Source organism: Suncus etruscus, chromosome 5, assembly GCF_024139225.1.
Source record: "Suncus etruscus isolate mSunEtr1 chromosome 5, mSunEtr1.pri.cur, whole genome shotgun sequence".
NCBI classification, from domain to species: Eukaryota; Metazoa; Chordata; class Mammalia; order Eulipotyphla; family Soricidae; genus Suncus; species Suncus etruscus.
Window position 1 is genome coordinate 49,219,317 of NC_064852.1, and position 27,140 is coordinate 49,246,456.

The window sequence follows — 27,140 nt, forward strand, 5'->3', positions numbered from 1 at the left end:
CAGTTAATATTGTACATTAGTTGGTAAATATCTATGCAAATGTGAGAGAGGAGGTATTGATGGTAGAGATGATACGAAAGCAAGGTAAATTTAAAAAAAAACTCCCTTTGAAATTGAGAAATACACAATCAGTAGGCACAATCATCAATCAGTCTTGGTTTCCTAGATGCATTTGCTTTATATCCAGCTTGTTTCTTTTCTGGGGTCAAACTAATTATTTGTTGCCCAAAGTTACAAAGTCTGGCAATTTTCTAATATGACATAATTCTGAGTGTCTACATTTATAGAAAACTTAACTTACATCACTCTGGAGGTCATACGCCTTTCGTGCCTGAATAACATCATTTTGGTCAGGATGGCATGTCCATTGATGAAGGTAATTACGGTAGTCAATATCACTGACAAGGTTCTGTCCTTGCTTGGCAGCCAATACTGACACCATATCACCAGGGATGTTGATTTTAGCCTTTGTTTTATGGTAGTCTTCTTTGTAGAGCCTGTCATTCTGGATCTGCCCTGCATGCTCAAACCAAACCAGCTTAGGATCATCTCTCATCTTTGACACACCAATATAATGGCCTCTTTGCTTTACATGTTCAGCTTTGTATTTCAGCTGGTGGGAAGAAGAAATTTTCCATCAGTGTTGGCAAACACATGGGGTAAAAGACTCAATGAATATTGGCAAATCCAGCCCTGGGCCTTTTACATTCACTCCCATCTTAGATATTAAATAACAGAAAGAATTCAAATAAAATAAAAACAAACTAAAAATATAAAAGGAATGTTGACCTTTCCCTTCTGTTAAAAATTTATTTTAAGGCTAGAGATTTTTTAGTTTGGGACTTACAAAACTTGGGTTTAGAGAAATAGTAAAAAGCTTATGCTGCTTGTCTAGCATGCAACTGTAATTATGAATCTTGGCATCTCTAGTCATTGTCCCTGAGCCCAGAACCAGATGTAGCACCTGAGTATTTCTGTATGTGGCCCCCAAATAAAAAAAAAATAAAAAGAGTTTATGGAATAGAAAAACAAATAAAAGTTTTTTAAAACCAAAGAGAGAGGGAAAAAAGATTGTCCAACACACAAGGGAAAAGAAACTCCACCCATTTCCAGGTTTGGCTCAGTTTGCCAAAACAATATTCTGGAGACTTTAGCATAACTGGTTCCTACTCAGGTAAAGCTCACCCTTTGCAAAGTACATTCCTACACAGATGAATTACCTCACTTTGAACATCAGCAGAGTGATGGGCATGAACAAATGGAACTGCATCCGGAGGCAAAATGTAACCTGTAGCTTTTTGTTTCTCCCAGCCTTCCTTGTAGCGATACTAAAAGAAAGAACAACAGTTAGTTTAAATATCAAGAGTCATAATGAAGAGATAACTCTGTGCACTTATCTCCTCCAGTTCTATTATAATCTTTTATTTCCACACAAATTTCCAAGCTGCTGGGTAAAACCCTACCTGGTCCAGAATCCGGGCTGCTTCCTGGGCAGTATGCAGCAGTGGAGTTTCTGTGAGAGTGTACTTAGACTTGGTGTCATTCCAATTTTTTCGGTACTTTATCTGAGATAAGAGGCAAAGGGGTAAGTATCTTGATGTTAAGAAAATATAATGTTCTGGCATCAATCATCTAATGATTATCATTTTATTTCTGAGAGGAGTAGGTGGAAATGCTTTAGAAGTGACAGCTTCACAATTGGGCAATTTTAGACCAAGAGTCATGTACTCACATCATTGAGGATCTCACCACTTTGTTTTGCTGTCACATAATCAACTCTGTCATCCACTGGAGTAAAGCTGAGACTTTCTATTTTTGTTCGATATTTTTGCTAGGGGGAAGAAAACATGTTTTAGGCAGTCACTAGACAAGTTCCTGTGCTCCCATAGGAAAACATAGAGAAACAGCCTCTAGATTCAAGGGTTCACGCTACTAAAAGGGTTGAGAGCCATATTGGAACGGTTTCTTAGATATTTGGCTTTCTTCAAAGCATAATTTGGGGGTGGTTTGGGACACACCTAGTAATGCTCAAGTGTTACTCTTGGCTCTGCACTAGATTTACTCCAGAGATACTCATGAGATCATATTGGATGCAAATATCCTCCCTACTAGCACCCTGGCTCCTCTTTCTAGCATTTTGTTATTATTTTTTTAATGAATAAGCTGGTTTCTTAGACTTCCACTGATTTTAAGGTAACTGGTTTTCTTAGCTCTTAAAATTCTGTAACTATCATTGTGTATTCTAGTATTTAAAACCTCTCTTCAGCACAATAAACTTCTTCCAAATGTATTGCCATGGCTGACAAAAAAAACAAGTTCTCCATTTAATTTGATTCAATTTCAAATTTTTATGAGTACATTATATATAATTTTGTCATCATATATTATATGAGTGTATTGTATGTAGTTTCATAATGTGATAGGGATAAACTGGGAACATTTTGGAAATTGTCGACTATCTGGTTTAAATAACTAATTAAAATGGTTAACATTCTGATAAATAATGACTACATTTTCATGTAGTTTTGTTCAATATCCTAAAAATATACTAAATGAGACAAAAAAATCTTGAAATACCTCACTGAAGATATCAGCAGCATTTTTGGCATGATTGACTGAAACAGAATCATTTGGCATCCATCCAATCCCACGTAACCACTCCAAGTCAGCCTTGTACACAGCCTGTAAAAACAAGACCAGGATAAATCGAGCAACCCTCATTACATGGTCCTATGTATTTCAATTGGTGTACTTAAAAAAATAAAGTGATGATGATATAATTAAGCAGCCTATCAGAAGACATAAGCAAATTAATCACAAGGTCAAGGATCTCTGCCACCTTCCTTCCTTCCTTCCTTCCTTCCTTCCTTCCTTCCTTCCTTCCTTCCTTCCTTCCTTCCTTCCTTCCTTCCTTCCTTCTCCTCCTTCCTTTTTTCCCTTCCTCCCTTCCTTCCTCCCTTCCTTTTCCTCCTTCCTTTTCCTCATTCCTTCTCCTCCTCCTCCTCCTTCCTTCCTTCCTTCCTTCCTTCCTTCCTTCCTTACTTCCTTCCGTCCATCCTTCCGTCCTTCCGTCCTTCCTTCCTTCCTTCCCTCCCTCCCTCCCTTCCTTCCTTCCCTCCCTCCCTCCCTTCCTTCCTTCCCTCCCTCCCTCCCTCCCTCCCTCCCTCCCTCCCTCCCTCTTTCCCTCCCTCCCTCCCTCTCTCCCTCTCTCCCTCCCTCCCTCCCTTCTTCCTTCCTCCCTCCCTCCCTCCCTCATTCCTTCCTCCTTCCTTTCCTCCCTTTGGGTCACACCTGGTGGCACTCAGGGGATACTCCTGACTCTGTGCTCAGAAATCACTTCTGGCAGGCTTGGGGGGACCATATGGGATGCTGGGAATATAACCGGGTCTGACCTGGATTGGCCACATGCAAAGCAAATGCTGTACCACTGTGCTAGCTTTCAGGGCCCCTGGCACATGCTTTTTATTGGTGCTACTTCTGCTCAAGACCTGCACTGCCAGTTCTGGGATCAACCCTTCCAGAAGTACCTGCAGAAGCCATTTGAATGGAGGTGAGCTGGCCCCTCACATCTCCTAGTCAATGAACCCCAGCATAATACGAAGAAATTATCACACTACAAGCTCAACAATGGGAAGTAATGTAGGACAACACCATGCATAGAGAATAAAGATGGCAGCTCTAATGACCTAAAGATGCCAACCACCTTTTTAACCTTTCATATAAGGAGTTAAAGAAGAATATGGAGGAATTTCATAGAAAAGAAAGCATGGCGCAAGCTGAATATACCACAAATAAAAATCAATAGAACATGAAAATAGAGGTGAGAAAACTCCAAACTGAAATAACAGGACTAAAAATCTTGGTAGGTGAAATGAAAACTGCACTGCAAAGTTGATGCAACATCGTAATAGCAGCTGAGGACTGAATCAGTGAGCTACAAAATGAGATGCATAACAACTCCATACAATAGAAGAGATTGGAAAAGAGCCTTAAAAACAATCAAACAATGGAAATATACTTAAAAAGTGTGAACAGACATAAATAAAAGTCTTTGATAAACTCAACAGAAATAACATAAAAATCATTGGAGTCCCAGAGACCCAGGAAGAAAATCCCAGGAAGAGTCAACAGTCAAGGACATCATTGCAGAGAAAACCACAGAACTAAATTTTGCAGACAACCAAATCCTGCATGTCTAAAGAGTACCAGCTAAAAGAGATCTGAAAAATCTCTTTTTTCTTGGGGTTAAAAAAAAGCACCCCAAGATATGTCCTAGTTACAATGACAAATCCCACAGATAGAGATAGAATATTGAAAGCAAACAAGGTAAAAAAAAAAGAAATTACATTCAAAGGAGCATCCTTACAATTTACTGTAGACCTATCACAAGAAACTCTCAAGGCCAGATGGCAGTGGTGGGATATAGGGACAAAACTCAATGAAATGAATGTTTCGCCTAGAATACCACACCCAGCCAAACTCACGTTCAGGTTTGAAGGAAGTATTCATACTTCATAGATAAACAAAAACTCAGAAACAGTATAGACTCAATACCAGCCTTAAAGGAAAAGCTGAAAGGACTACTTTAAGACAGAATAGACCAACAGACACACCAAACTTTTACATAAAGAGGACACTAAATACCATGACTTTTATCTCAATGGACTAAATGCACCAGTTTAGAGACACAGAGTGGCAAAATGGATTAAAAAGCTGAATCTATCATTCTACTGCCTACAATCCAAACATTCTGTTTGTTCTGAATAGTCAGAACAAACATAGACTCAAAATCAGAGGTTGGAGGAAAATCATCCAAAGAAACAATTCCCTTAAAAGAGCTGGAGTGGCCATATTAATATTTGATGAAACAAACTTTAGACTCAGACAATTTATAAGGGACAATGATGGACATTTTGTAATAATCCAGGGATATGTGCAACAGGAAGAAATTATACTCCTAAACATATATGCACCTAATGAGGAATCACCAAAATATTTAAAACAATTGTTGACAATTCTGAAAGAAGACATCAATAGCAACACAATAATAGTAGAGACCTCAACACTGCTCTGTCACTCCTTGATAGGTCAACCAGGCTGAAACTCAACAAAAATATATTAGCTCTGATAAGAGAAATTGAAGAAAGTGGACTAGTAGACACATATAGGGCTCTCTACACCCAGAAAACTGGAAACATATTCTGCTCCAGTTTACATGGGTCAATCTCCAGGATAGACCACATAGACCACATGATGGTCCATAAAACATACCTCCATTAAATCAAGATGACAGATATTGTACAAACTACCTTCTCAGATCACAATGCATTGAAATTAGAAATGAATTACAGATACAGAGGAAATACTTGAACACCTGGAAATTAAACAGCTCAGTATTGAACAATCAGTGGGTCACAGATGAAATCAAAGAACAAATCTAAAGAATCCCTGAAACAAATATTAATGAAGACACAAATTATCAGAATTTGTGGGACACAGCAAAAGCAGTACTAAGAGGAAAACTTATAGCTTTGCTAGTACACATCAGGAAGAAGGGGCCAATATAATAACTTAATGACACAACTTACAAAATTAGAGAGTGATCAACAAAATGAATGAAACATAGGTAGGTAGAGAGAAATAACAAAAATTAGAGCAGGAATCAATGAAGTGGAAATCCAAAAAATGTATCTAAAAGATCAATGAAAGCAAAAATTGGTTCTTTGAAAAAATAAACAATATTGATAAACCACTAGCAAAACTCACAAAGAAAGGAAAAGAGAGAAACTTAAGAAACTGATATCAGAAATTAAAATGAACAGATTACTACAGATACTACAGAAATTCAAAGGGTAATTAGAGACTACTTTGAGAAACTGTATGCCACAAAACAAGAGAACCTGGAAGAAATGGATAAATTCTTGGAATCTTATAATCTTCACAGTTGAACCAGGATGATCTAGCATATCTCAACAGAGCCATTATTATTGAGGAAATTAAAATGGTAATCAGAAGTCTTCCCAAAAACAAAAGCCCAGGCCCAGATGGATTCACTAATAGATTCTTTCGAACCTTTCAAGAGGACCTACTACTAATCCTTTTCAGACTCAAAAAATTGAAGAAACAGAAACACTTCCAAACAGTTTTTATGAAGCTAACATCTCCCTGATATTAAAACTAGACAGAAATGCTGCAAAAAAAAAAAAGAAAGAAAAGAAAAGAAAACTACAGACCAATATTTCTGATGAATACAGATGCAAAGATCCACAACAAACTCCTAGGAAATAGGATCCAATGCCTCGTCAAGAAGATCAAAAATAATGACCAAGTTGATATCATTCCAGAGATGCAAGGATGGTTTAACATATGCAAATCAATAAACATAATATACCATATCAACAAAAGAATAAAACATATGATCATATCAATAGATGCAGAGAAAATGCCACAGCATGCATAAACTTTTAGGGGAGTTCAGCCCACCAGATTTTCCTGGTGAGGAAAATAACTGAGCTCCCCTAAAACTTCATGCATGCTATGGCAAGAAAGCATTTGATAAATTCCACACCCATTGATGATAAAATATAATCAAGGATATTTACCACAAGCCAAGGGCAAATATACTCAATAAAGATAAACTAAAGCTCTTCCTTTAAAAATCTGGTACAAGACAAGGTTGCCTCCTCTCACCATTCCTATTTAACATAATACTGGAAATACTTTCCACAGCAATTAGGCAAGAAAAAGATATTAAGGGCATCGAGGTAGGAAAGAAAGAAATCAAGCTCTCACTGTTTGCAGATGACATGCTACTCTATTTGGAAAATCCTAATGACTTCACCAAAAAGTTTCTAAAAACAATAGATTCATATAGCAAATTGGCAGGCTACAACATTAAAATACAAATGAACATTAAAAAAATCCCATTCACATTAGTGCCACAAAAACTCAAATATCTTGGAGTCAACTTAACCAAAGAGGTAAAGGACCCATATAGAGAAAACTACAAAACTTTCCTTCAAGAAATAAGAAGACACAAGGAAATGAAGACACAAATCATGTTCATGGATTGGGAGGATTAACATAATTAAAATTGTAATATTGCCCAAAGCATGGTGCAGAATTAACACAATTCCTCTAAGGATACCCATGGTATTCTTCAAAGAAGTGGATCAAACACTCCTGGAATTCATTTGAAATAATAAACATCCACGAGTAGCTAGTAGCTACTACTAGCTAGTAGCTTTTTTTTTTACCTTAGGAAAAAAATGATGGGAGGCAACACTTTCTCTAACTTTAAAGTGTACTACAAAACAGCAGTCATTAAAAAAGCATGGTATTGGAATAAAGACAGAACCTCTGATCAATGTAATAGAATTGAGTATTCAGAGAGAAGAGCTCATTCTAAACTGTAGTCACTTACATCACTCTGTAGTTCATAGGCTTTCTTGGCCTGGATCACGTCATTTTGGTCAGGCATGCAGGTCCACTGGTGTAGTTTATGGCGATAATCAACATCACTGACCAGGGTCTGGCATTTTTTAGAATGCAAGATAGACAGCATATCCACAGGGCTTTGGAACTTCGTCTTCCACTTGGCCCATTGCAGCCGATACTCTCTCTCATTCTGAATCTTGTCTGCTAACAGGGCCCACCGGATCTTGTTGTCATCTCTGGCTGTAAGGGTACCCACATAGTGTCCCTTCTGCTTCTCATGGTCAAGCTTGTATTTATACTAGATATGGGAAAACAGAAGGTAGGTCAAATGATATTTTATCGATAGAGAATTTTCTAACATGTTCACAAGTTGAACAGAACATGCTTACATCACTGGCAATCTCTCTGGAGGCCTTGGCAGCCTGGAAGGGGATGGCATCCAATCGAACATCACAACTCATCTTTACTTCATCCCAACCTTCACGATAAACTTTCTGAGAAGGAAAAAACAGGGGCTCAGTTTATATTTAAATTCACCTATAACTTTACAAGTTCAGGATTAATCTCAGAATGATACAGCTTTGGGTGTTCTTCCACTCAGGATTCAGAAAAGATTCTATTTAAAGGAAAAAAAGAAGGGGAAGCTGCCAGATTATAGGAGGGGTGTCCTTAGACAGGTTACCAAGAAAAAGAAACTTTCTCCTTTTATATCTTTTTAAGAAAGAGAGGTGGTAAGTACTTTTCATTGCGTTTGAGACAGGTGGGCCCAAAAAAACAGTGGTTAGAGAAATTGAGATAATTCTCTGTTGGTGTTTGGTCATCTAGGTTATGCAGTTTCTGACAGTTTTTTCTGAAATGTACAATTAAAATTTTTTATTTTGGCACCATGGTTTATAATACAATAGAGGTTCGTGCCCAATACAATCCTTTACCACACCCTCCACCATTTTTCCACTTTTCTACCATCCTCCAAAACTCTACCCTTCCACTGTGATAAACTTTCTACTAATTCTCAGTTCTGCTGCTTTTTGATAAAGGTACAGTTTTGAAGTCAGTTAAAGAAAAGAGAATAGGAAAGAATCAACATGTCATTTCTGGTATAAAAGAGTGCTCAATTACAAAGATATGGGTTATTACAAAGATTCTTTTTAATTTGAATGACTGGCTTGATATACTCATTATGGTTTATGAACAACTAAATAGATTTAGCTGCTTCTTATATTGGTAGTGTTAGGATAATCTTAAATTCAGGTATTAATGGAATATTGCTGAATATTTTTTGTTTTTGTTTTTGGGCCACACCCACTGGCACTCAGGGGTTGCTCAGAAATCGCTTCTGGCTTGGGGGACTATAAGGGACGCTGGGGTATCAAACCGTGGTCCATCCTGGGTTAACACATGCAAGGCTTACAACATGTGCCACCTCTCCGGCCCCATATTACTGAATTTTTATAATTCAATGATTCAACTTAAGTTGGAGGCAGGGGTATTCAGGAGGCATAGAGATAGTACAGAGTTTACAGTACTTATCTTAAATATTCCACAATTTTATTAGTTTTAGTTTTTGGGTCATACCTAGCCGCGTTCAGGAGTTACTCCTGGCTCTGTGCTCAGAAATTACTCCTGGAAGGCTTGGGGGACCATATGGAATGCCAGATTCGAACCACCGTTTGTCCTGCATCAGCTGCATGCAAGGCAAATGCCCTACCGCTGTGCTCTCTCTCTGGCCCCTGGTTTGATCCCTGGGACTGCAAATGATCCCTGAGTCAAGAGTCAGGAGTAAGCCCTGAGTACCTCTCAGTGGCTTTACCTGCAACGATGGAGCTGGCGCCTCCCCACCTAGGCAGTGTGAGAAGTATACTGTCCATAGCCCTGAATCTGATCCCCCTGAGAAATGGATTAATACCCTATTTATGAATATTATTTATGAAACATTGGATAAAAGTTGATGTTTTCTAAAAATGGGAAAGTATTTGCTTGGCCATTTACCACTGTCACAGAAAAAATTATTATTTAGAAAGGTATTATGTCATGATAGAGGATATTGAACCCAAGCCTCCCACAATCAAAGTAAATGCTCTAACACTGTAACACATTCACAGCCCAAGATTTCTTACTTTTTGGAAGATAAAGGATGTTTCTGAGCTTATCTTATATGTTTTTTTAGCCATATTATTAGGTTCTCTCTCTCTCTCTCTCTCTCTCTCTCTCTATATATATATATATATATATATATACACGTTGAGAGAACCTAATATATATATATATATATTTATATATATGGCCTCCTCTCTCTCTTTCCCTACCTTTCCCAGTGGTGCTGGGGAACCCAAGGCACACTCTCTGTCAGTACTGGGTGTCAAGGAAAGGTCTGTGATGTTGGGAATCAAACTCAGGGCCTCACATAGTGCTCCACTCAGCCATAACTTTGTTAGTGTCAGTGTCATACCAGCAGTGTTCAGGAATGCTGAGGGATTGCTTTTGGCTCTGTGTCCAGGGCTCTCGGCAGGGTTTGAAGCACCATATGGAATAGTAGGGGTCAAACCTGGCAAGTACCCTATCCACTGTACTCTCTTTAGGGTCTCCTCTACAATCTCTTTATATGATCTCATCTGGTCTGCTATTTAATGAATTGTAAGCTGGTTCTTTTGCTTCTCCTTAATATATAATATTTTTCCATGCAAATTATGACCATTTTATCATCTTTTCCCCAAATATTAATCTTGCTCTTATTCTTAAATAATTATTTTGGTTTGAATGAGGTTTGTCTGGATTTTACATGAAATAATTGGTGATATCAATTCTTATATTATTCTTTACTTGAATGAGAAACTTACTTGCTGAGAATAAGCCTGACCATTAATTTGAGCTTTATTCTTTTACTTGTGTTAAGAAAATATCCATTTACTTTAATTTTATTGAAATTTTTTTTTAAAATTTGGTTCTACATTTTCCAAATTTATAACATAAGCACATGGTTTTCCTAATTTGTTCTAAGTTCTTGAATATGGGAGAATCTTGGCATTCTTGGATGAATCTCAGTTGTTTGTGTGTGTATCATATATATGTGTGTGTATCACTGTTTTACATTTGTTTAGATTTACTTAAAATGTCTCCAATACATTTCAATATATTGAATTATATTTAATAGTTTTTGGTAGTTATAATGGCCTTTTCTCTTTTATTAGGCTTTATTTAATTTAATTTTGTTTTGTTTTGTTTTTGGGTCATACCAGGAAGTGCTTAGGAGCTACTCCTGGCTTTATGCTCAGAAATCGCCCCCGACAGGCTCAGGGGATCATAAGGGATGCCGGGATTCAAACCACCATCCTTCTGCATGCAAGGCAAGCACCTTATCTCCATGATATCTCTCCAGTCTCTTTTATTAGGCTTTAAGGTAGTTTTATATTTTGAATTTATAAAGGAATTCTGGCCCTAGCATATGAGCAGAAGAATAAAAGTTTTGCTAATCTTCTTAATTTTCCTGTTACAGTTATTTTTCTTTATATTGAGTCAGTTTTGGTGATTTACTGTTTTCCAGAAAATCCCCCAGTTTTTATTTTTTATTTTTTATTATTTTATTTTTTTGGTTTTTGGTCACATCCAGCAGCGCTCAGGGGTTACTCCTAGCTCTGTGCTCAGATCGCCCTTGGCAGGCACAGGGATATAAGATGCTGGGATTTGAACCACTGACCTTCTGCATGCAAGGCAAATGCCCTACCTCAATGCTATCTCTCTGGCCCCAATCCCCCAGTTTTTTAATGTGCTTAAAATTAATTTGTGTATAAAGTCATGCAAAGAATTCTCATCATTATTTTGAGAAACTGCCATTAATCCCTCTTTCTTTATGTTCTACTTTAGTCTCTTGCATGTTCCTTGTTTTGATCTCTTTCTTTTCATTAGTTAACATTACCTTACTAGTACCAGGATTCTGTTCCCCTCTTTTGTTCTGATGAAAAGCTAATGGCAAGGAACATCTTTTCACCTTTCGCCACCCCAGTCTCCTCTCCCTGGCTCGAAAGGATTTTTACTTGGTACTATCACAGCATCCACTGGTTGAGTTACAAACAAGAAGTCTTGTGATACTTACGTTGCTCACATTAAGAGCATTGGCTCTAGCCAGATTAATTTCTGGAGTGTCAGGCATTATGTGGATTGAAGTTTTATCTTTGTCCCAAAGTTCTCTGTACTTTGGCTATGGAAAGAACAAAAGAAAACCAAAGTTACTTTACAATTTGTAATGTTGTATTCTCTAGTGTACAAAGTTTAACTTTTTTGATGCCAACGTTTTTCATATTAAAGCAAAAATAAGGCTGGAGAGAGAGTACTGTTGACAAGGTGCTTCCCTCGCACAGATTAAGTTTAGATCCCCAGCACCTACTTAGTTCCTTGAAGAGTGATTCCCTGAATTCAAAGTCAGGAGTACCACTGAGTGTCTGAGAACCACTGGGTGTGACCCTAATAACTCCCCAAATAAATAAAGTGAAAATCATTTCATATAAGTTGCTCAAATTTGACATAAAATATTTTAATAACTTTTGCATTTTAGTTTAATAATAAAACAATAATAAATAACAAAACAATAAATACTGATAATAAATGAAAACTTTTGTTTATTTAGTATTAGTATAATATAAATAATACATATTCAATAATAAAACAATTTGTTACATTTATTTAAATTATAACTCATCAATATTACTGACTAGTTATATTTTTTGTTTTGTTTGTTTGTTTGTTTTTTGGGTCACACCTGGTTGTGCTCAGGGGTTACTCCTGGCTCTACGCTCAGAAATTGCTCCTGGCAGGCTCGGGGGACCATATGGGATGCTGGGATTTGAACCACCATCCTTCCGCATGCAAGGCAAATACCCTACCTCCATGCTATCTCTCCAGCCCCTACTGACTAATTTCTTAATTATATTATTTATTATTTATTCAGAACACTAACTGAACTATAATATGGGAGAAGAAAGTAACTCACAATGCTAATGTTTTCAGCATTTGATTTGGCAAGAACCACTTCCGGTGTATCCACAATGCTTGTGTATTTGAGGTTCACCACAGGGGTCCGGTAGACACTGTCTCGAAAGATTTCTTGTGCATTTTTCACCCTCAGGACCTCAGGAGACCCTTCAGGTATCCAGCCAATGCCACGTAACCACTCCAAGTCAGCCTTGTAGATAGCCTGGAAAACAAAAGAAAGATGTATAAAAACAGGATTAACTTTTCAGAAACTCGTGATAAATAAGGAAATTGTATTTTAATATTTCTTTCTTTTTCCACAAACAGTAAATGAAAATAATGAACATGTACCTGGCAAGCACAATCCCTCCCATACACAACAGTTTTGTTCTGCTTTGCTTTCTGTGGCAGGGTGGGAAAGGGGATAGTATCTACAACACATTCTCAACAGCAGATTTAAATTTAGCATATATTAAAAGGCAGTAGAAGCTCTGGGCAAGCATGGATGAGTTCTGAATGACAATAGGTAATCATCATGTTAGGCATTGTGGAATTTTAACACATTGACACTAGCACATACCACCAGTGGCTTACACTTGATGTGGTTTGATTAAGAAAAATTGCAAAGTTGGTGTCAATGTGTTAAAGCGATAACAATAGGTTCTCTAGGAAATTCTCTACACAGCACCCCAAACAATCTTTTTAAAATTTAAAGTTCAAATCTAATCTCACACATTTCCCCATCACTTGGCTTCTATTGGTCCTAGAAAAAAACTCTTTAATACAGACTTAAAGGTAACATATGGTTGGTCTCACTCCCAATCTCTAGCAATTCTTTCTGATTTGTCTTCTACTTGTTTTTCTTTGACCTATGCATTCTAACCACACCAGCCACCCTCATTTGTGGTTTGTAAACAACTCCATGAATTCATTTTGCAGGAATACAACCCCCATGATTCTCTCTGAGCCTTCAGATACCGATGAAATCAGCACTTCCAAAGATGAGTTTTCTCTTTCTTTTCATAAGAACATCATGGATCATTCCTTCTCAGACATCTAGATTGTTTTAAACTGACATGAACTAATTAACATCTATTTCTTCTTTTTTAATCAATGGATTCCTTAAAGTCAGGAACTTTTTCTTGTTTCTTCTTCATTGTTTACCACTGTATCTTTACCACAATGTGTATGTTTGGACACATGGTCTGTATAAGTACCTTTTATTTCATATTGTATATGAATATATACTTTTAAATAATTTTTATTGAGATCCATGTGAATTAGAGTCTTTCACAGTAATGTATAAGTACTTTTAAAGGGATAATTCAGACTCTAATTCCCAGCTTTACAATTTTTGGGGTTTTTTTTGGGGGGGCACTCCCAGTGACGCTCAGGGGTTACTCCTGGCTATGCGCTCAGAAATCATTCCTGGCTTGGGGGACCATATGAGACACCTGGGGATCAAACCGAGGTCCATTCTAGGCTAACACAGGCAAGGCAGATGCATTACCCCTTGTGCCATGGCACCAGGCTGAGCTTTACAATTTTTAGCTCAGTTGGTTTTTCTTTTTTCCAAGATTACAATCCTCTAATCCTTTATGGATTGGGGTTTGCTTTTTCTTCATTATCAAAAAATCCACTTTACATTTCTTGTTCCAAATGAACCAGTTACTTTGCTCTACATTAAATTCAGTTATTAATTTTATTTTTTAATTTTAAATATTTATTTGGGCCACACCTGGGGGTGATCAGTAGTAATTCCTTGCTCTGCACTCAGGAATTTCTCCTGGTAGGCTCAGGGGAACCTTATGGAATGATAGGGGTCGAACCTGGGTCAGCCATGTTGCAAGGCAAACCTCCCTGCTATCCTATTGCTCCAGCACCTAATTATATTTTTAATCTAATATTTTTACTGTTGTGGAGGCCATACCTAAGTGTCAACAGGACTAAGGGCTACCAGAATACAACTCTATAAAGCTGGGGAAAGCATAGGTAGTGCTGATGATCAAATCCTAATATAAGACAATAGACCTACTGCTTGAATCACATTAACAGACTCAATAATTTTATTAAAAAGAATATTGTGCTCTTCATAAATGGTATTTTAATTATCATTATGGAACAAAGATAATTTTTTAAAAATGATTAAGAGAAGTTAAAAGACTTAGAATGTGGTTCAGTTATAGAATATATGTCTCATATATGTGATGCCCTGGGTTTGATCGCTAATATTACAGAAAAAAAAGAAGAGAGTGAAATTAGAAATGCTTCTAGGGGTCGGAGAGATAGCATGGAGGTAAGGCATTTGCCTTACATGCAGAAGGTCGATGGTTCAAATCCCGGCATCCCATATGTCCCCTAAGCCTGCCAGGAGCGATTTCTGAGCATGGATAGAGCCAGGAGTAACCCCTGAGCGCTGCCGGGTGTGACCCAAAAATAAAAAATAATAATAGAAATGTTTCTAAAGTTTTAGAGATAGCTAATTTAGGAGAAGAGATGATCAAAGTGGGTTACTTAGAAATACTGAATATTTTCTTTCCTCTTTCTTTAAAAACTTTTTTGACATGCCTATTTCAATGCACAGATGTGACTTGGTTTAAGAGAAGGCAGCATCTCTTTAGAAATTAGGTTCCATCTGCCAGTTACCAATTAATTTCAAGTGCTGATATACTTAAACAAAGTCATTTATTGTGAGAAAGCATTTCTTGAAGCTTATGGGAATTAAGTGCAGAAAGTAACTAAAAGAAGGTCCACATCCCCATCCTATCCAAGACATAAATAACCTGACGAGACCTATCATTTCAAAAATTTATGAAAGGCTCTCATTTCCAAAGGAGTAAATGAGCATAAAATATTAGATATAAAATACTTTTGGTAAGTTACTAAAAAAGAATATTGTAAATAATATCAAGTTAAGAGAAACGAGGGAATGGAACCTGCTACTAACATTTGAAATGAATTTCAAGGGTAATAAGCATTTTTTTTGTTTGTTTGTTTTTGGGCCACACCCGTTTGATGCTCAGGGGTTACTCCTGGCTATGCGCTCAGAAATCACCCCTGGCTTGGGGGGACCATATGGGATGCCAGGGGATCGAACCGTGGTTCGTCCTACGCTAGCATTTGCAAGGCAGACACCTTACCTCTAGCGCCACCTTCCTGGCCCCAGTAATAAGTATTTTATTTAAGGATATTAAGGTTCTAAGTAAACTGCAAATACTGCACACATTAACAAATATAAATAAAAATTATTGTGGCACTACTAGTAATGAAAATAAAATTTGCTGAATAAAACCAGTAATCCAGTAAATAATCAGCAGACTTGGTAAAATAGTAAGGAGATATGCTTAAGTAGAGAATAGAGTTTTTCTAAGCACTCAGGAATGACCAGGTGAAGCTTGTGAAAGTATGGACTAGCCATTTCCCTCACTCCTCATCTCTTGTACCCATATACTTACATCACTCTGCAGGTCATAGGCTTTTCTAGCCTGGATCACATCATTCTGGTCAGGGAAGCAGGACCACTGGTGCAGGTATTGGCGATAGTCCACATTGCTGGCCAGTGCCTGGCCTTCTTTGGCAGCATGGATGGACACCATGTCTGCTGGGATGGAAATCTTGGCCTTGTGATGATTGTAGGCCTTTTTGTATAGCCTGTCATTCTGCATCTTCAACACATTTGCTGCCCAAACCAACTTAGGATCTTCCTTGGCACTGGGACATCCAATATAATGTCCTTTCTGTTTCTCATAAGCAGTTTTATACAAATACTGGTAGATGGAACAGAAAAAACAAAGTAATTTTTCTATACACTGTTCTAGAGAGTATGCTTAGACTAACTCTATTTTACTTATATTATCTCTTGAACCTACTTTTCTTTTCTTAATATCCACACATGTTTTACTTAGACTTTATGTACACAGTCTTTTATTTTTTTTAGGCTTTGTCCCAAATCCCAATCCGCAAACTGCTTTGGATCTGTTGGTTTTATTGCAAGACTATTTGCTAATTCTTGGGTGTGGGAATAAAAGGAGTATACAATTTAATTCCTCTATTAAGGACTTCTTGACTATACAAATTATCAAATATAAATGGTAGTGCAGAAAGAAAATGAAGAGGCATAATTAATTACTAGCCAGCAGCAATGATCAAGACTGTCATGGGAAATTTTTCCTGGACATGTGGAAGGAGCCTGCCCTGGTGCACAGTTCCGTGGGACAACTTGGCTACACTTCCTTTTTCTTCAGGATCAGCGGGCCCACGTTATCGCCTGTCAGCTCATTGTGCTTGTTGTGAGACCCATCACAGGCAGGAAACGTCTTGGAGCGCCAGCAGCGACAATATGCTGCCTTGGTGAGACACAGGTCTTCGATGTTGATCTCATTGACAACTTTAGGGTTTTCTTTCTGGATTTTAAGGTTGATCAAGCTGTCCTTCTGCTGCTTCTTTTTGGGGAGGAATGGCCGGACGGCCAGGTAGCCGAGCAGTGCCAACACACCAAGAAAAGGCAATAGCCGGAGCCATTCTGCAACTGTGAGGCGCGCGAAGCCGGCGACGCTGTCGGGCACGGGCAGCCGCCGCAGGTAGGCGGGCAGCTGCACCTTGACGATGCGCGCCACGCTGTCCAGCACCATCCTGGCGCGGTCCTCGCCGCCCGGCCGCCCGGCCCCCCGGCCCCCCGGCCCCCTGTACACAGTCTTGATTCATTGATTTGTCTTGTATATCTATGTCCATGAAAGCACTGTATTTTTTATAACTTTAAGGCCAGAGCCTTAAAGATTTGAGATTATTTTCAATATTGGCTGGTTCACATCTCACAAGTCAGTCCTCACATATTTTGACATAATTACCACCTATAGCTTATATTTTATTTCAAGTTAACTTGATTCCATGTACAGAAAGATTTGTTTCTAAGATATAAACTTATCTTAAAATAAATAATTACACTTAGTGGGAACAAATTGGTATTTTTAGTACATTAATACAGACTATGGCTATTTTGAAATGTATACCAGGTGCTGCATAAAATTCATCAGGAAACCACATTACAAAGCAGCATATTATGAACCAACAGAATTCTTTGTACCCAAAGAATATCTGTAACTGCTTGTAAATAAACTAATATCAGGAAGATATTGAAATGAATACCACAGTTATTTTAGTGAACTAAAATATAAGAAGAACCTAATCAAGCAGTGATGCAAACAGGTCCTAAAATGGTTCTAAATGTTCTTCCAATTTAAATTTTAAAGTAACATACTACTGAAAGTGACTGTTATTCTGATGAACTCTAATTCCTGGAGAATTAAGTGCATAGTTAGTGTAGTACTTACTCCCTGGATATGTACTAGTTAGTATTTTCTAAGGTAGGGCAAGGAAAGTCTCTTACATCACTGGCAATATCTCTGGAAGCCCTTGCATGCTGGATCCCAATGGCATCTGCTCGCAGGTCATAACCAGTCATCTTCATATCATCCCAGGCCTGCTGATAGTGTTTCTGCAAATGGAGATGATAAAGTTAGAGACATGCTGATGAAGGAGCTGTTGAGTCAGCATTCCTAAAAGATTAATGAAAGACTGAAAGATTACAGTAAAAATCAAATCTTTTTAAAAGCCTTAAATGATTGGGGATGGGTATACAGTGCTGTTCAGGCCCTGCAATACTAGCATCACCCTGGCAGGACTCAGGGGATTCCAGGGTCATAGCCATAGGTGCTGGGGATCTCTATTGCTGTATTTGGTGATGCTTTAGGGACCACATAGTCCAATGCACTCAAGGTAAACATCTTAACCTTTATACTGTATCTCCAGTTCCATACATCTTTATAATATATATATGGAACCATATAGTTCCTTTTATAGTCAAGGAATAAAAGGAATGGTAGGAAAATTTTTGGTCAAGGACTCTTAGGAGCATCTCAAAAAAAGGTCCCATGAGGCAGAAGACATCCTGAAAAGCAAAAGGGATGTAGTGTCTTACATTGCTGATTTGCAGAGCATTGAGCTTGGACTGCAGCATCACTGGTGTGTCAGCCGGTACATTCACATTTGCCTTCTCCTTGTCCCAGGCATCACGATACAATGGCTGAACAAAACAAAAAAACAAAAGATGGCCCATTAACAATTGGGTCAATTACCACATGCATGAAATTATAGGTTCAAAGGTCTAAGATGGAAAGTAGTTTGCATTTTGTTTGCAGTTGCATTTGTTTGCAGTTGCATACATGTGTACATAAACACACTGGTAGTGACTTCAACAAGATGTGGCATAAATCAATTCATGAATGAAATAATGATGTGAAATTATTCTTTTTCATTTATGCATATCTACCTATATAGCTGTTAAGCCAACATGGCAGGGAATTATAATCATCCATAATGGTAATCAGGTTTTGGTTTTTCTTGGCCGAAATAATTAACAAAGTATCTTATACCGAGATTATCTGAGGACTTTTGTTTTGTTTCATCAGATCATCATATCTGGAGATACTTGAGGCTATTTTTGCTCTGTGCTTGGAGGACACTCCAATGGTGCTTAGGGGCCTTATGCCATGCTGGGGATAAAATGTAGGGCTTAGTCAAAGCATGTGTTCATCCCACTGAACCAAGTCTGTGGTCCCTAACTCTGAGCCTTTTTATTTATTTTATGTTTGAACATCAATAAAATATGGTAATTTTGTGATCATGGTATTAACTAGTAGACCTTTATTACATACAAGAGCCCCAAATGTGTTCAAAATCTTTTTCCTTCTGTGTAACATGAATAAATACCTAATAATCCTATTGACTTATATTTTGGAGACTATTCATAGATTGGGCATATAAAATTCTGTCTGGTTATTCAAATATCTAATGCTGGTCTTGACAGTTTAAATTTCAAAGTATAATTCTTTCCTGAGAATTCTTCAATTTGTATGAATATACCAACAACCTAGTTTACCTCACTAATCTGTAGAGCATTGGTCTTCGCTAAGATGACTTCAGGGGTATCAACAATGCTAGTGAATTTGAAGGCTTCAGGTCCAATACGATACAACCTTTCATTGAGAAGATTTTGAGCATTCTTTACTCTCATCACTTCCACAGAACCTTCTGTCAACCATCCAATACCCTTCATCCATTCCAGGTCTGATTTGTATACATTCTGCATAAAGAGGAGTGAATATGGTATAAGAGAATTAAATCTACCCACTCAGAACACAAAACATATGAATTAGATGCTACATCTTCTTAAATTATCTCGACGGTCAATTCTGTGAAATTCAAAGATACTAATATTTAATACTGGGTATTCTAAATCTGACTCACATCTCTAGGAGAAGTAATCACTTTTTCCAGGACTTGGAGCATGCACAAGTGGGATTTGTGAACAGATAGATAGTAATGACACTTGTTTTTATTTTTGTACTTGGTTAAGCTTCTGCATTCACTATTTAAAATCTACCTTTTATAAAGTACCATCTATAGCAATTTAGGAAAAAAACATTTCCTAGATACATAAGGATTAAAAAAAAACTAGTAACAATATCTATGTTCCCCTCTCTTTTTTCTATTAACAAATATATTAACTTGAAATCCAATATTTTTATACCTAGCTCTGTTTCTGAAATTTAAATATCTGATCATACAAGTGATCATATAAGAATAACTGGACTAAAATTTTCTACCTAAAATCACAAAAGGAGAGGTTGATCTTCATCTTAATGGATGAGATTTGATTATAGGAAGAAATCCTCTGTAAGTTTGAAAATGTTTGGAAAAATTCTTTCTACTGCCATGAAATTCGCTTAGATTACTATTTAATGTATGTCTCTAAGGAAACAACTGATTAAACATACTGACACAGACCACCCCTAAATGGTGAAAATATACCTACATCGCTCTGCAGTTCATAGGCTTTTTTAGCCTGGATCACGTCGTTCTGATCTGGCAGACATGTCCACTGGTGTAGGTAATTGCGATAATCAGTATCGCTAACCAGAACCTGGCATTTCTTAGCTTGAACTATTGACATCATGTCCAATGGTGTATTGTAAATTCCTTTAGACTTCTCATAAGCTTTCTTATATTCTCGGTCACTCTGGATCTTGGCAGCATGTATAGACCACACCAATTTGGGATCATCCTGTAGGCTTCGGAAACCAACATGGTGGCCCAATTGCTTACGGTAACCTTCTTTGTACTTGTACTAGAATTGGGAAAATAAGATAAAAAGATATGTATGTGTATATATATATATATGAACAATGTTTTAAGAACATTTTCATACTTTTGTTTTGTAAGTAGAAGTGAGTCAAAGAATTAAAGGAAAAACATCAGTTAAAATCTCAGTTTTGATAAAAGAAAAAAATCCTTTCTCAAATTAGAATAACTTAAGCATGACATCTTGTTGTATATTCCCAAATTTTCCAGCATTTAAGACGACTTTTTAAGCCATGAAAAGCTTCTTAAAAGTCAGGGGTCATCTTATACACTGGTATAAGGTATGCTGAAACTTACTCTAGCTTCAGGGATGAGTGACCGCCCCCCTCTTATCACCGCATCCCATTCAGCTGCCCCAGGCATCATCACTCAGTCCTCAGCTTGTCCTGATTCATCTTTCTGGGCACAAAGAGGAGCTGAGTTACTGAGCTCTGAATCTTATCCAGCCACAGGGTATGCTCTTTCCTCTGGTTAGCTTTTATGGGACACAGAGTAGGCATTCTTTCTCTAGCTATCCTATTAATCACTGCACCCCAGCCAGCTGCTCTTGGAGAAGCCCCCTCTCTCTGCTCTCAATGTAGATCACAATTAAAAAATCACAGGCACTCACTACAAATGACAAATGTAAAATGATTGTTGACACTCCAAAGTCTGGCTTTATTAAACATATACTGTTAACCTTTGGGGGTTCTACTCTTTTGCTCTTATGTTTTTAATTTCCATTTGGTGTGCGTTAAAAGAGAGGTAGTCTTATATAGCGAATAAAGCCCAAACCCTATATTTTTAACAGGAAAATTAGGTGGTGTCTTATACACTGGAAAATACGATAAATTTAGAAACCAAGACTGGTCACTAATACTTAATTTAAAATTATATTCTGAGTTTATAGAAAACTAGTGAAAAGCTCAGTTACTTGAGGTGCTAATAGCTTGATTTTAATGGAATATGGTATCATTATCTGTCTTATTTATTCCCATGTAGAAGTGAAGCTTGGTTAAGTTTCAAAATTCTTGAGAAATACTCTTCTTATTTATAGTGTACAAAAGAAAACTATAAGAAAATTGAAGAAGCTGTACCTCGCTGGCAATTTCTCTGGAGGCTTTGGCATGTTTGATTTCAATGGCATCTGCTCGTATGTCATAGCCTTTCTGCTTGGCCTCATTCCAGTCTTTCTGGTAGAGTTTCTATGGACAGAAAAACCACACATATTTACAAGAGTTGAAAATAAGTGAATATATTTGTTCACATAATATAAATAATGTAATCATAATATGAGTCATAAAACATAATGTAAATGAAGGTGGTTTAAAGAAAAGATGACCATTTCTTGATTCTGTGTTTGTTTGTTGGCTATTGGTATTCTTCAGGAAAATTTTGATAAAATTTTAAGTTAAAATCTAAATCTATTAATGTTTGAATATATGTAATATTTGAAGACACTTATCAAACAGTTCATAAAAATTAAGAATTTACGTGAAACTAGAGGAATGATACAGGTTCCATATAAAAAGCAGATAAGATTTGTTTCTTAATGGTGCTTTTCACTGTCTTAGAGGTTTCCACTAAAGAAATGTGAAAAAGATTGTGTATATACATATTATTATTCTTTTTGGATGTAATGAAAAAGAATCATCTTTTGACTTTTGACTTTTACAGCCTTTAGTGATTCCATATAGACCAATCAAATCCCAGCCCCAATAGAAATGGTCATTTCTTGTGTTTATTATAGAAGAAGCACTTAACTAGGACATTCCATATTTGCTATTAATATACAATGAAACTAAGCTACAGACATTGAATATAGGACAATGATTTCAAGGCTGAAAGAAAGATGCCAATAGAATTTAGGTCTCTCATATCTGCAGTCTCAGGACTCAATCATGCATCTAAACTAGTGTTGAAATGATAAAATGTCTATTCATACTACTTTGGGAATTGTAGCTAAACAGATAATATCTAGCAGGAAAAGCTACAAATATTTCTCAGAAAGGTCATCTGTCCTTTATAACACTCTGGTCTAAAGAAATAGCTTCCCAAAGAGGCATTTATGCATCATAATTATGCTTCTTACTTCACTGATTTGCATGGCGTTGATCTGGGCCTGCAGCATGACTGGTGTGTCAGAAGGAATGTTGATATTGGTTTTGTCTTTGTTCCAGGCTTCTTGATACAGTTTCTGTGGATAGAAAGAAAATATTTTAATGCAGCCACAGAGAATACATATCTAGAACATTATTCCCTAGCAACTATTTAAGCAGGAAAATGATTTCACATAACTTTGCAAAGATTAATCTTATGCTATCTTGGCTAGGTTTCCAAACCCTGTAATTGGTCAAACATTTTAGATGTTTCTATGCAGGTAATATTTACATGAATTAGTATTTACCAGTAGACGTAGGGTAAAGCAGATGACTTTATGTCATGTGGTGAACCTTAGCCAAAGACCTTTAATAGAAAACAGATTCATGTACCCCCAAACAAAAAATAATTTGGTGGTGGTAGGGTAGGTGCCTTTAAGCTTAACTAGGAAACTTTCCTGGATTTTGAGTTTTTATGGTCTACAGTTTTTTTTTCTTCTAAAAATTATCAGGCTCCATGATCAGTCAGTTAATTCCTTAAAACTAATATATTTCTCACATATATATTCTATTTATTTTTTCCTCTGGAGAGCCTTGTTTGAATAATAAAAGTAGTTTAAAGTGTAGCACTATGCTTCAAATTTTGTATTTAACAAAACTTAAATATTCATTTCCCTGAATTGCAATTGAACAACTTTTTTTCAATTTAGTTCTTTAAGATAAATGTATGATGAGAATGTTGCACTGGTGAAGGGGGTGTTCTTTACATGACTGAAAACCAATCACAATCATGTTGGTAATCAAGGTGTTTAAATAAAGATATAAAAATAAGAAAAGAAAAAAAAGAAAAATGTATGTGTGGGAGCAAGAGGGAAGGAGGTACAGGGAGAAGAAGGCAAAAGTTGGCACTTATCAGATCTCAACTTTACATGTACTTTCACGAGAGTAATCTGGAAATCTTAGTGTTGCTCTTATGGCTCTCAATAATCCTTTGTCAAGAGGGACAATCTATTTGCTCAATTCGGATGGTGTCATCTGAAAAAGATCTGTAAAAGGAAAATTTGGTAGAATGGTTCTTACTTCACTCATTTGCAGAGAATTGGCTTTTGCCAGGACACCTTCTGGAGTGTCAACAATGCAAGTGAATTTCAAGGTCTCTGGTTTTGTTCTGTAGAGGTGTTCATTCACTAGGTCTTGTGCACCCTTCAATCGAACCATTTCCACAGAGCCTTCTGGCATCCAGCCTATGCCTCGCAGCCATTCCAGATCTGCTTTATATACACTCTGCAGAGAGATTAGATGAAAATAAATTCCCAAATCTTAGACATACTATCCCTTAATTGAAAAATAAGGTCTCAGGAGTGATGGGTTTAATAAACACAGGGTATGATTGTTCTAAAGGACTCCAAATTTTATACAACTCAAGGGTTTTAGTATCAATGACAAAGTAGTCAGTGAAATTATAGTTACCTTATTAGTTATCTATGGGAGTAAAATTATAATTATATTACCTCTTATAATTTTGTTTTTGTTTTTAGGCCACACCCAGTGACTCTCAGGGGTTACTTCTGGCTATGTGCTCAGAAATTGCTCCTGGCTTGAGGGACCATATGGGATGCTGGGGGATTGAACCATGGTCCGTGCTAGGTCAGCCATGTGCAAGGCAAATGCCCTATGGCTGTGCTACCGCTACGGCCCTTACTTCTCATAATTTTTATTTATTATTTATTTATTTATTCATTTACTTATTTATTATATCAGAAAACAAATGTATTCCCTTTCATTTTGAGTTTTTCCCCCATGCATGGCACACACAATCCTAGGATCATCTTCAATGCTCTGAGCATCAATATGGAAATCTTTTGTGGAATCTCATTTTATTCCTATTCTATAATAATTTACCTTAAGAAATCATTTCGTGTTTTGGATAATGTGGCAGTTATTTTAGTAATATTGAATGACTTGTGATTATTTTAATTATATATTCATTGAAAAAATCACAGGTGTCATGAAAGTTATTGTAGAATCTCTAGCAATAAAGGAATAAAGGTATAAAGGAATAAAGGACATGACTTAAAAAAGCATGGCCTTTGTGTATGTCTCGGGTTCCCATGACATTACTCCTTATAGGTATTTGTATTTTACACTCTGAGTGATGTTTCCTGGGAGCTGAGTAGTGTGAAACCCAGAGGTAGGTCCACAGAGGCATCAACTGGACAATTTAAAAAAATCTGTCTCTTCCCAGATAGCTTGTTCAAAGTTCATATTTCCTTACATCACTCTGAAGTTCATAGGCCTTCCTTGCTTGGATAATGTCATTTTGATCAGGTAAGCAAGTCCACTGATGCAGGATATTGCGGTAATCCACATCACTGACCAGAGTTTGACATTTCTTAGCCAGTAAAATGCCTAGCATGTCCACTGGGCTGGAGTACTTGGTCTTCGTTTTTTCAAAATCCTTCTTGTATTCCCTTTCACTTTGAATTTTCCCAGCATGCATAGCACACATAATCCTGGGATCATCTTCAATGCTCTGAGCACCAATGTGGTGGCCTTTCTGTTTCTCATATGCTTCTTTATATTTGTACTAAAATGACAAAAATACAGGTTTAGCAACACAGTCTTAAGATCACAAGCATGAAACCCACAAATAAATGGACAAAAATTTCACATTGCAATACTTGGGACATCACTAATCTTTTTTTTTTTAAGTCAAGCAAGAGAGTTTTTATTGAACAAAATTACTAGAAGTAGAGGAAAGTAATGATGTTCAAGAGAGAACAGAGCTTGAGAGAGCAAGCAACCAAAGAGATATAGAGACAAGCAAATGAAATATGTGCTCAAGGGAGATCAAGGGCTTGAAGAGTAAGCCTCCACTAATTGTGATTGTATATGTGTGTATCTGTCTGTGTGTCTGTCTTTGGGTCATACTGGATATTTTTCAGAGTTTACTCCTGGCTCTGCACTCAGGGATCATTCTTTATGAGCTTGGGAACCAACTGGGAATTGAATCTGGTCCTGGATTAGTCTGTGTGCAAGGCAAATGCCTACCCACTGAATTATATCTCCTACCCACTCACTAATTTTTGATTCATTTTTTTCTTTTTACCCCTCCCCTCATTTTTTATATTATAAAAATCATAACTGTAAAATATAACGCATCCTGATTTATCCTTCACTGAAGCAACTCTAACAACAATTAAAATTAGATCTTCCTTCTCTGTTACCTAAAGGGGAAAAGGTCATAGACGGCAGCAAATAGGAATGAGGGATAAATATGGAATTATTAAGTGCCATCAACCAGTAGAACTCCTGGCTGTTATAACATGAGATAAAGGTGAAGGTGGAAAGCACTTACATCACTGGCAATATCCCTTGAGGCCTTTGCACTTTTAATGGAAACAGCATCAGCTTTCAGGTCATATTCCTTCATTTTTGCTTCATCCCATCCTTTGGTGTAAAGTTTCTAAATGAAGTACGATAAATCACAGGAAAAATAAAAGTGTTTTAGAAAGTCAATTGGCCAATTCCAGAAAAGAAGGTAGGAAACAATTGTAATTATTACTGGCAAGGTTTAAACAGCAATCAGGAAAACTCTTACTTGACTGATATTAGCAGAATTACTCTTGGCCAGCAGGATTTCTGGGGTGTCAGGCATAACATGAATGGAGGTTTTGTCAGCATCCCAAGCTTCTGTATACAAATGCTATGGGGATGAAGGAAAAGGTAAACTTTTGTTAAAGTCAAATACATTACAGTTATATAACTTTAAGAAAAATAAAAGCATTATTATTATTATGTGAAGGAATCAAAAAGGCAGTCTTTAAATACTTTCATAGCTAATGTGAATCAATATAGTGGTATCAATTATTCTTTCATGCAGTGAATCTCAGCTTACTCAAACATCATCCAAGAACAGAACTTAGCTATGAACAACAGCATGCATTCGTTCAGTGTTCAACAATGGAGTGAGAATCAATGCCAAATTTAGACCCTTCTTTCAATGCCTAATCTGTATGATCTTGCGACAGGTATACAACACTTCATAGCATTCATTTCTCAGAGGGGTAATCCTATATTTTTATTGAATGTTTTGGGAAGATTAAAAACAACATAAGTAAAATGCCTGAGTCAATAATAGGCACTCAATAAAATTTATGGTGTTTTCTATTGCTATCATCACTGTGATTATTGCTTATGGTTATAGATTTCTAAAAAAAATAAAAGGCACTCCTGGAGTTTTAATCTTCCATACTTTGTAGTTTGCTATCTGATAGCTTATTATATGTTATGTACTGGGCACTCATACAAGCCAAATATCTGAATCATGTCTAGATAGGTGTGATAAAATTCATGTAAGTTCAATTTAATCTAAGTATCTATATTAAAGATTAACCATTTGGATAAACAATTATCCCAATATCACTAAAATGTTACTAAAAAAATCTCTGAAAAAAGTGA

The 27,140-nt window shown here is 36.8% G+C and overlaps 2 protein-coding genes across 2 annotated transcripts in view; both read right to left on the minus strand.

The window, feature by feature from the left end:
- The window catches only part of NEB (nebulin), a 263,307-nt gene that overhangs the window by 88,850 nt on the left and 147,317 nt on the right, over positions 1-27,140 (minus strand). The window contains exons 73-84 of the mRNA XM_049772977.1: positions 26,281-26,385; positions 26,038-26,145; positions 24,955-25,266; positions 12,422-12,625; positions 11,528-11,632; positions 7,827-7,931; positions 7,424-7,735; positions 2,578-2,682; positions 1,733-1,831; positions 1,464-1,565; positions 1,221-1,328; positions 302-613 (exon numbers count right to left, since the gene is read on the minus strand). Of these exons, the coding sequence (XP_049628934.1) occupies positions 302-613; positions 1,221-1,328; positions 1,464-1,565; positions 1,733-1,831; positions 2,578-2,682; positions 7,424-7,735; positions 7,827-7,931; positions 11,528-11,632; positions 12,422-12,625; positions 24,955-25,266; positions 26,038-26,145; positions 26,281-26,385 (1,977 nt within the window). The remainder of the gene's footprint in view (positions 1-301; positions 614-1,220; positions 1,329-1,463; positions 1,566-1,732; positions 1,832-2,577; positions 2,683-7,423; positions 7,736-7,826; positions 7,932-11,527; positions 11,633-12,421; positions 12,626-24,954; positions 25,267-26,037; positions 26,146-26,280; positions 26,386-27,140) is intronic.
- Positions 16,364-17,061, minus strand: LOC126008786 (CDGSH iron-sulfur domain-containing protein 2). Its single transcript, XM_049773050.1, has one exon. The coding sequence runs from the start codon at positions 17,031-17,033 to the stop codon at positions 16,626-16,628; it is 408 nt and encodes a 135-aa protein (XP_049629007.1). The 5' UTR covers positions 17,034-17,061; the 3' UTR covers positions 16,364-16,625.

Coding starts and splice junctions, on each gene's coding strand:
- LOC126008786 (XM_049773050.1), bottom strand. CDS start 17,033: ATGGTGCTGGACAGCGTGGCGCGCATCGTCAAGGTGCAGCTGCCCGCC.